General features: G+C 44.1%; 1 protein-coding gene across 10 annotated transcripts in view; it reads left to right on the top strand.

Moving 5' to 3' along the window:
- The first annotated feature begins 320 nt into the window (after positions 1–320).
- Positions 321–10,975, top strand: part of ttll11 (tubulin tyrosine ligase-like family, member 11) — a 128,478-nt gene continuing 117,823 nt past the window's right edge. For 9 of the 10 annotated variants that reach the window (XR_013499343.1, XR_013499344.1, XM_078226408.1 and 6 more), the window contains exons 1-2: positions 321–936; positions 8,665–8,764. Coding sequence is in view for 7 of the 10 variants with exons in the window: in XM_078226408.1 (XP_078082534.1) it covers positions 568–936; positions 8,665–8,764 (469 nt within the window). In the remaining 3 variants the exon portion in view is untranslated. The remainder of the gene's footprint in view (positions 937–8,664; positions 8,765–10,975) is intronic. The other variant, XM_078226410.1, reaches the window with a different exon arrangement.

The raw sequence follows: 10,975 nt of genomic DNA, 5'->3' as shown, positions 1-10,975 counted from the left end.
CGGAAGGCGTCAACTGCGCCCATGGACACTGCATGCTCCCTCTTCAGGGACACTTGGCCACGAACGTAGCCACGGTTGAGGGGCAGACAGTCGGGATGGTCAACCCCGTCGATCGCCCGCCGCCTAATGTGCCAGTTAGGTGGACTGGCCATGGTAAATTGCCCCTTAGTGTCAGGGGGATCAGGAGGGTAAATGCATGGGGGTTATGGGGGATAGGACACTGGGTGGGATTGTGGTGGGTGCCGACTCGATGGGCCAAACGGCCTCCTTCTGCGCTGTAGGGATTCTATGACTCTACGAACTTTGCCCCTCGAGGCTGTAGATAAGCGATGTTTCTGTGGTACCCACCGGTGTGTGTGGTGAAGGGAGCGGCTTTTCAAAGGCAAGAGCCCCGGCGGTGGGGCCGCCCCTCACGCCTTGCTGCTTCCTAACGGCTCTGGCGGCTGTGAGCTGCTGGGCTTCCGTTGCGCTGTCAACCGGCGCGTAAACAATGGGAGCGGCGCAGCGCGCGGCCGGCGGGAAGGGAGCGCGAGGCGGGCGGTTGGCCGTTTGAAGGGAGCTCGAGCAATGAGTCAGCAGCAACCGGCGGCGGCGGCGGGGGGCAGCGAGGCCGAGCCCCAGGCCGATGGCAGCCTGCCCCGGCCCGGCAAGGAGGAGAGGGCCGCCCCCGGAGCCAAAGAGAAGCCGGCCTCCACCATCCCGACGCTGCCGCCGCCGGGCCTGCCGCTGGCGGCCCGCAGAGCCTTGGCGTCGCTCAGCGCGGAGGTGTCCAAGTCGCCAAGGCGCTCCCGGAGGGCGGAGGACGGCCGGCTGGGCCGTGGCCACGGCCGCCAGAAGAAGAAGAACAACAAACGCGCGGTCACCGTGGACAGCTCCAAAGCCAAGACCTCCTCGGAGGCGCTGAGGATCTGCATCCAGCAGCTCAAGTGGAAGGAGGTAAGAGCGGTCCAGTCAGAGTGACAGCTCGGGGTCCACTGCTGGGACTGCTACCACTTGCTGCTTTGTCCGCCGCCCTGACATCTCTGCAAATCCAAACATGCAAGAGCAGTGTTTTGACGGTCAGGAGGTTTGAGCACATCAGGGCTGGTGCTTTAAAACTACATTGAGCTCTAAAGGGGAGACACGGGGTTCTCATCAGAGAAGCAAATGTACCCCTCTTGTGAGGTTGTACAACTCATGTAATAAATAGGGTAGTATGGTGGGACAGTGGTTGGCACTGCTGCCTCGCAGCGCCAGGGACCCGGGTCGATGCACATGATCTCTCCCAGACCCTCTGTTCCTGCACACTTTTAATTGTGCCATAAAGTTCATAGTGAGGCAATTTAGACTTGATGGTTCGCAGTTAAAAGAGCATGCAGGAACAGAGAGAGATTGGGGACCTGTGCATAGATCTTTGAAGGAGAGTCCTAATTGTCCTATGGTGGCACAGTGGTTAACACTGCTGCATCACAGCGCCAGGGACCTGGGTTCGATTCCCGGCTTGGGTCACCATCTATGCGGAGTCTGCACATTCTCCCTGTGTCTGCATGGGTTTCCTCTGGGTGCTCCGGTTTCCTCCCAGTCTGAAAGATGTGCTGGTTAGGTGCATTGCTAAATTCTCCCTAAATGTACCTGAACAGGCGCCAGAGTGTGGCGACTAGAGGACTTTCACAGTAACTTCATTGCAGTGTTAGTTGTAAGCCTACTTGTGACACTTAACATGCAAGTGCAATGTTTTGACGGTCAGGAGCACATCACCAGAGCTGCTACTTTGAAACTACATTGAGCTCTAGAGGGGAGGCACAGAGTTCTCATCAGAGAAGTAAATTTGCCTCTCTTGGGAGGTTGTACAAATAAATTCAACACTTCGATTTCAGAAAATCATCTTACGCAGAGCCATTTGGCTCATTGTTTATTTCCAAATAACTACCCCAGTTAGCCCCATTCTGCTATTCTTTGTCCATAGTTCTGAAACTTTAAAACTTAAATTTGGACCATAATATTATATGAATGCACCCCGGGGACTTTATGCCTTGTTGGACAGCAAAATACTGCAGATGCTGGAAATCTATAAAAATGGAAAATGCTGCAAAAACTGAGCAGGTCAGGCAGCATTCATGGGGAGAGAATCTTTCAGCTCTGACCAGACGGCACGGTGACACAGTGCTTAGCATTGCTGCCTCACAGTGCCAGGGAACCGGATTCGATTCCCGGCTTGGGTGACTGTGCGGAGTCTGCACGTTCTCCCCATGTCTGCGTGGGTTTCCTCCGGGTCCTCCAGTTTCCCTCCACAGTCTGAAAGATGTGCTGGTTAGGTGCATTGGCCGTGCTAAATTCTCCCTCAGTGTATCAGGCGCCGGAGTGTGGCAAGTAGGGGATTTTCATGGTAACTTCATTGTAATGTTAATGTAAGCCTACTTGTGATACTGATAAATAAATTTTCCAGAGCGCTCAAAATTGTTATGGTGCAGAGGTGGCCATTTGGCCCATTATGTCTGCATTGACTCTCAAAATAACATTATGACTTAGTGCCATTCCCCTATGTTTCTTCAGAAGGAACTCTTCAAAATGCAGCTAATGAAAATACAACAAAACTTACTCCAACTTATAAGTTAAAAGGGTTTAATAAAGAAACATCATTACTCCAAACTTGGGTCCTTGCCCTGCGCCACTCCAAGCTCTCCACAATTCTACATGGTTCCTTATTTATAGTGAATCAGCTGACTATTACATCACTCTGTAATTGGTTCCATGGTTTACTGGGTCAGCTGACTCTTGCATCTTGTTCCCATTGGTCACATTACATCCAATACAAAGTTGTCACCGGTTACATTCTAATCGATTCCCTTTGTTTGTTAATTTTTCAAAATAATTTTAAGACCACCATCCTCCAGTATCCTTAATAACTTTCCAGTACCTGCACCCCTTGTTGTAAAACAATCTGATACCTGTAGATTAGCACCGACCCCATTAAGTTTGGAAACTTTCTTGTTTTTCAGCATTTGCTTAATGCTGGCCAAATCAATTCTTAATCTTTTTTCCGCTACATTTTTTGTTGTGAACATTGTCCACATAATACTTAATTGGTACTTTCTTACCCAATGTGACCATAAAAATAATTCTGTTAATGTGTCTGACAAATATATCCCCATATCCAACACCTCCACTAACGCTAGGGTTTCAGTCGCCAATGTGCTTTTGACTACCCTTTTTATTTTCTTTGCTTCCCAGGCCAAGGGACAACATTTTCCTTCCTTACCTACCAGGAATATTATGAGTCTAGCACTGCTTGAATGTCCATCTGGTAGATTGGCATGTGAAGTATCACTAAACACAATCAACTTCATATCTTCTGGTTCTCCTATTGCTGGGAATTTAATTACACACACCTCTAATTTTAACTTTTTAAATGTTTTATTAGTCTGCAAGATCTCTCTGACTGTGGCGCACTTCAACATATTACTGAGCTCTAGGACATTATAGCTCCTATCTGGTCTTGTCTGTGTGCGTAGCCAATTTAGCTGTCCTATCATATTCCTCAACAAGTGTTTCTTTTTCGTTGGCCCGTTCCTCTTTTTCCATTGACCTTGCTCTGGTGATGGGAATGGGATCAATACTGTTTGGATATCCCTGTTGACTCATCGTTACACCAGATGTACTTTGTCGGATATCAAGACCAAGATATTGAAAAGCTGCTTGATTCCCTACTTTAAATTCTGTTTTCAGCTTCTCAATTATCCTTTTTTCAGATTCTTCTGCGCCACCCCATAGGAAATCATCCACATGCATTATAAAATTTCCAGCTAATTTTCCCTTTAGCCTTCCAGTAAAACATTGCTGGATCTGCTTTTAACTGGACACAGCCAGTCTTCATAGTTCCTTTATTTATAGTGAGTCAGCTGACTATTACATCACTCTGTAATTGGTTCCATGGTTTACTGGGTCAGTGCATGTTCCTTTTAATGGAGTGAGGAGGCACAACTCAGGGACCCCCACCTTCGGTCTTCCACTCCCGGCGATTATAAGCCATTTTCTCCTGTAGGTCAAAATGGGGATTGGAAGCCTGATGGATGGAAGGGCGCAGGGTGTTGGGGTGGGAACAATTGGGTGGCATATGCCAAGGCAGGCAGGGATTATTTGGAGGTTGGGGGGGGGTTGTCTGAAGGGTTGGAGGAAGGTGCTAGGGTGTCAAGTGCTAGAAGGCCACTGGGTGTCAGGGAGTGGATCGACGTGGACATTCAGGGTGTGACATGGGATGGACACTCCCCCTTACTGCCTGAAGAAGGATGTTCATTTTTCTGCACTGGCCCCGATCCTCCATGCCAGTGCATGGGCACTCTCTACTGCCACCACTTCCCAGGCCGCGTTGCCATCCCATTGCCTGATAGTTGACCCTCTTGTGGGGAAGAAGATGGCCCTTCTCTGTTCCACAGCATCCAGCAAATGTCCTAACTCTCCCTATGTGAACCGTGGAGCTGCTGTATGTGGTGCCATCTTCCTGGTATGACTGGCTGTTCCAGCATCAGCACTTAAATGCAGCTCCCCCTCGTTAACGGCACACAGCTCTGGCCACTTTGGGTGAGTAACATGCCTGGAGCCTCCATGCCACTGTGATTCACATGGAGGCTCTTTCATTGCACTGTATCGGAAGACTGCGGTGCAGGGCGCGCCAAAAGGACTAGCTTGGAAGACTACCATTTCCTCGCTGTTATGACGCTTAGAATTTTGAGGGGAAAATTCTGCCCCTTATCCACACACTAACGCCAAAAACAGGAAATTGTGTCTAGTTTGGCTTCATAATATACCTTGGGGGTTTCTGATCTGGTACCCTACCACCACCTTATTTCCAAGAACCAAGGCCAAAGTTTGGAGGTGTGGCAGACGAGAATGTATTCGACCATTACAGGGCCTAGGTAGGCTAGCAGAATAGCCACACTTTTCACAGATGAAATTTAATACAGAGAAATGTGAAATGATGCCTTACCTCCAAGATGGAAACACCAGCAAACTTTGAAATTTTAGTGTTGCCATACCCAAACCATGAGCTATCTATGTATCAAAGTAACAGCAGTTGGGGAGCATTACAGTCTACCATCCTCTGGTTTGAAAAACAACCATTTCAAATTTATTTATTAGTGTTGCAAGTGGGTTTACATTAACACTGCAATGAAGTTACTGTGAAAATCCCCTAGTTGCCAGACCCTGTTGGGGTGCACTAAGGGAGAATTTGGCATGGCCAATGCACCTAATCAGCTCGTCATTTGGACTGTGAGAGGAAATCTGAGCACCCAGAGGAAACCCACGCAGACACTGGGAGAACGTACAGACTTCACACAGACAGTGACCCAAGCCTGGGTCCCTGGCACTGTGACGCAGCAGTGCTAACCACTGTACTGTCCTAGGACTATTAGGACTCTCCTTCAAAGATCTATGCACAGATCCCCAATCCCTTTGTTCCTGCATGCTCTTTTAACTATGAACCATCAAGTCCAATTTGCCTCAATATCAACTTTATGGCACAATTAAAAGTATGCAGGCCCCAGAGGGTCTGGGGATCATGTGCATAGATCTTTAGCAGTGGGATCTAGGACTTCATAAATAATGTTATTTAATACAAAAGCAGGGATATTATGATGAACCTTTTGAAAGACCTGATTAAATTATAACTAAAGAACTGATCTATTTCTGCTTACTGCTCTTTAGGCAGGGTGTGAGGTGTCCTAGGAAATGTGCCAAGGAGATTTACTGGAATGGTTCCAAGGATGAAGGATTTCAGATACAAGGTTAGGTTAGAGAAGCTGGGTTGTTTTGTAACCAAAGAAGATTGACGGGAGATCTGGTAGTTATATGCAAGGTTATGGCAGTTTTAGTTAAGACAAAGAAAATTTTTACCCTTCAGTTGGGACAAGATCTTCCGAATACACGGATCTACAGTTATGGGCAAAATATGAAGACAGGATATGAGGAAGAACTTGTGCAACAGCAAAAGAAGATTCCCTAAAACTTGCAACCTTTCAGATTTGGTTGAGGTGGAGCTGATGAATGATTTCAAAAGGAAATTCGATGGAAGGGGAATAAACTTGCATTGCTCGGGATAGACTAGGTGAATGGGTCTGACTGCATGGACTCTTAGCAGAATGGTCTATTTTTGTGTCATAATTACTTAACTGCTTTTTAGAACTTTATAATGTGCATAGCTATGTGGATTAAAAACTGAAAAATATTTCAATTTGCATATTGTTGTTTTTATAAAGGTCTTTGTAGCCTGGAACCACATCTGGTCAATTTGGTGTAGTTCATTCCCTTACTAAGCAGTAAGGGATCTGTTACATGTGTTTGTTATATTTATTATCTATATTGTAATTTCAAAATCACCAAGTACAACAGAATGCCAACTAAGCTATGTTTAGATGGTTGTTCATTGTAGCTGAAATAAGGTGATAATAAGGGCTGTTTTATCTTTGGTTGATGTTAAGAGCACATGGTTTTTTTCAGAGACATCTTAAACATATTATGAAACAGCAGTTTTATCGTGGTTTATTGCTCTGCAAAATAATGCATGTCAGAAATGGTTATATGTATGTCTATTGGTTTTTTTTGGAGCACTTAATGCTTAAGTAACTGTTTTTTGAATATGTTGATGACCCCTTATGATGCCACAGATAGTGTGGCCGAGTATCTTAAGGCACTGGATTCCGGTTCCAGTCTCTATAGAGGCGTTGGTTTGAATCCCACCACTGCCAAAGTTTCCTGTTTACTGCTGGTGACTCTGATGCTCTCTTCTGTCGAATCAATGTCAGCTCAAAGTTAATGCAATTGTGCATTAACAAGTCTAGGCAGCGGGCAATCAAGGAGGTTATCTGACATGACTGCCTGTCCCTCTGCCATGGCTATGTTTGCGGCTGGGTGTCCCTGGAGAAGGAGCATGCGGTGTCCACAGGCATCATCGAGGCATTCCGTGCTTAGTGGGCACCGCAGGGACTGGAGTGTGTAATTGACGCTCTTAATCATCTTTTGGTTTGATGTTTTAAGTTTCATTTGTGCTTTGCTTTTGTTTGGGTGGTCCCCATTTAAGGTGCTACCCTTCTTGCTTTGTCCCTCAGTTTGTTTAATTGGTTAATGTAAAAGAATGACAGCAGGTAATTGAGGGGATTGTTCGACCTGACCGACTGCCTCTCTACCACAGCTACATTTGCTGTTGGGTGTCCCTGGAGAGGGAGCATGTGGCGTTCACTGGCATTATTGAGGTCTTCTGTGCACGTTGGGCACCGCAGGGACTGGGGTGCCTTATTGACACTTTTAATTACATTTTGGTTTAATATTTGTGATTTGTTTTTGTTTAGTGGCTGCCCCTTTTACTTTGTCCCTCAGTTTGTTTAGTTTAATTGGTCAAACTCAAGAGTTGGAACTGGGGCTAACTAAATTTGGAATCTCTGGAAGAGCATCTTTCATTATAAGTTAACAGTAAGAATTGATCTAAAGCAGGAGTATCAAATATATTGCCTGCTGTGGGCTATGCTATATATTAGGAATATGTGGGAGCCAGCCTGATGCCTGAGTCATGCATGTGACAGCCCGGGCATTGCACTGTGTTACGAAATGAGAGAGTTCAAATAATTTATATTTTCTATTGTGGGTATTAGAAATATGATGTTAAGAGAGGATTAAAACTTTGGTTTCATGTTTTTTTTAAAAAGTGCTGCATGTGATAGTTTTTAGTTCCACTTTAAATTGTACCTGCATCGTAATTGAGGATTTACAATTTCAGGCTTTAAAGACAAACTAAGCTGTTGTTTTGCAAACAAAGGATCATCCTGGACAGCCTGAACTTTTGAGTTGTAAACTGGACTCAGGAGATGCTGGACAGGACCAGGGAGCTGAAGAAAGTAGACTTCCTCTTTCTTTTGGACTTTTTGCTCTTTTGGGAGCAGGACATAAAAATGTCTTGGAATAAGTCGAATAAAATCCTCTTCAGGAGAATTCAACTAAAATGCAGAGAATGTGCTCTGAGTTAAAGAGATAGCTGTAAGAACCATATTTAAAGTCAGTTAGGTGAGAAGCCAGATGTCAAGATAAATCAAAAATTTGGTGATACCATACTACAGCGTGTGAAGCAGTAGTGTTCTGTTAACATGGCAGGGTTCCTGAGAGATTATATGAAAGCTTGAATGTATATGACAATCCAGGGCAGAGGAATATTGAAAGGAGAGTTTGGAATACTGGATGTGGATCCTGGGTGAAGACAGAATCCTGGATGTGGATCTTTAGTGAAGGCATCTGAGAGAAATCAAAGAGCTGGGGTTATTCTCTGGGACCTGGCTGCTCAGTAGTAACATCAACTGGAACTTTGTGACTCTGTTGCAATGATCAGCGAGCGGCTCTCTAGGGAATGAGAGCTGTGGTTGGGTGGGCGATGGGTCCATGCTGTGTTCTTTGTTGTTTCAGCTGAATGGCACTAGCTCATTAGCAGCTGACATGGGGTGCTACATTTTCTAAATTAGTTGCAACATTTGCCTGCATAACAGCTGTATTTAAGAAAATAAATCATTGGTTGTGGAGCAATTTGGGATATCTGAGGATGAAAGAATTGATTTGAAAATAAAAGTTCTTTCCTTTTGCACGCCTCCAGCCATATGAGTGAAATGCAGTTATAAATTCTGTCAACTGTCTTTTTTAATCTTCCAGTTTCCAACAGGGCGTCGCCTCCTTTGTGATATCTATTGGCATGGAGTGTCTTTTCATGATGGTGAGGTGAGCTGCTCGGGTCAAGTCAACAAATATCCAGGTACATCTCTGATGTCAACCCTGTGACTTCAACCAGTATATTGCTAGCCTATTTTCCTAATCTGATTTTTCAATAATTAAATATTAATAATATTTGTAGTATAATTTTGTGAATAGCGCTTCAGAAAAAAATGATTGGGAAGTATCCAAAAGGAAACTATTTCCATTCAGAGTTCTGTCCTTGCATGAAAATCAGTAGAACGAAGGGTGATCTAGTAATTTTAGGCAATAAACAATTGAATCAGTAGCAAAAAATAAAAAGTCATGGCGTAGGGGGTAAAATTAGCAAAGTGTTATAATTCAGGTCAGAAGACGACTTGGGTCATAAGTTTTGCACTTTGAATTTGGCTCGGGTAAGCATGATATGTTTCATTTCAGGTATGATTCAAATGACCCACTAGGGAGCTTTTATCAAGCAAAGTTTTTATTTAAGAATATAGTTAACATGTATAGAAAGAAAATTAGCAATAACTTTTATCAATTACAAACAAAACAGCCATGACAATGTGTAACCTTTAACAAACATATCTAAAATGTTCCAATCAAACAAAACGTCCTATAAACAAAACCCTTTCCACATGTTTAACACAGCAAAGACGAATGCTCACATGATACTAGAACTGAGTCCTTTGGTGGAGAATTGAAACCCTGACTTCTCAGCTTTTAACTTCTAGCAGCCCTCTGGATACACTCAGAACAGCTTCCCAGAATACCTGGGAGAATGAGACTCTACGCAAGCTAGCCACCAACAGTAAATTTTCCACTTCAGGAAGGCAAGAAGCCTTGCTTTCAGCTAAACAGCAGAATTTCCAATACCAGGGGGAGAGAAAGAGAGAAAAATACTGCTTTCTAGCTTGATGTCCCTTCTCAACTCAAACTGCAGCCAGCCAAACCGAAATGAAAACTTAAATTCACTAGGAAGGAAAAAAAACTGTCCAAAACACATGGCCTTCCTCCTAACAATGCAGGGTCATAAAACAATCCCAGAAGGTACCTGAGGCCCATAGTAAAAATAAACAAAAGCCCATTTAAACCACTGAAAGAGTAATAAAAAGACTTCTGCAGACAACTCGGCAACAATGAAATAAGCTGAGGCTGTGAGAGCTGCAGAGAACATGATTTTAAAAAGAACATTTCTTTAAAGGTACCCTAACATCACAATAGATAGAAGAATGGCTAGATAACAGGGAAAGTGATCTAAGGTAGTATTCGAGGAGTGCTATAGTAAATTATTATTAGAATCTGCTACAAGCTAATCTGTAGCAGATATATCATCATAGAATTCCTACAGTGCAGAAGGAGGCCATTCCGCCCATCGAGTCTGCATCAATCACAATTCCACCCAAGCCCTATTTCCGTAACCCCACATATTTACTCTCTAATCCCCCTGACACTAGGGTCAATTTAACATAGCCAATCAACCTAACCTGCACCCGGAGGAAACCCATGCAGACATTGGGGGGAGGGGGGGGGAGAATGTGCAAACTCTACACAGCCAGTGACCCAAGGCATAAATGGGTTATTATGGTTATTTTCTGAGTTGGCAAGATGTAATGACTGATGTGTTACAGGGATCAGTGCTGGGGCCTCAACCTTGTATATAAATAACTTGGATGAAAGGATTGAATGTATGGTTAGTAAATTTGACCACGATCCAAAGACAGGTAGGAAAATTGTGTAGAGGACACGGGGCCACAAAGGGACATAGGTAAAGTGAATGGAGTATCATATGGGGAAAATGTGAAATTGTCCAATTTGGCAGGGAGAATAAAAACACCATATTATCTGAATGATAGAATGTAGAGAGATCTGGGTGTCCTGGTGCGTGAAGCACAAAAGATTAGTATGCATGTACAGTAAGTAATTAGGAAAGCTAATAGAATATTAATGTTTATTGTGAAGGGAATTCACTACAAACATAGGTTATATTTCAGTTATACAGAGCATTGGTGAGATCATATCTGGAGTACTTTCCAGCATGAATCACTCTATGGTACTCTGCATTGCAATGTCGGAGATTCATTCAGGTAAGTACGCCCAAAAAATGGGCGTGAAATTCTCCCATTTTCCCACCTATTGGGCACTTGGTTTTGTTTTGGGAGAATTCGGCCATAATGTTGATTTGATCATCCACAGTAAGTTTACAGATGGCGCAGGTCTTGTTCACAAATGAATGCACATTCTAGAGATAGCTGATTATCTAGCTAGGTCA

Source organism: Mustelus asterias, chromosome 13 (genome assembly GCF_964213995.1).
Source record: "Mustelus asterias chromosome 13, sMusAst1.hap1.1, whole genome shotgun sequence".
Classification (NCBI taxonomy): domain Eukaryota; kingdom Metazoa; phylum Chordata; class Chondrichthyes; order Carcharhiniformes; family Triakidae; genus Mustelus; species Mustelus asterias.
This window is presented reverse-complemented; position numbering and strand designations above follow the sequence as displayed.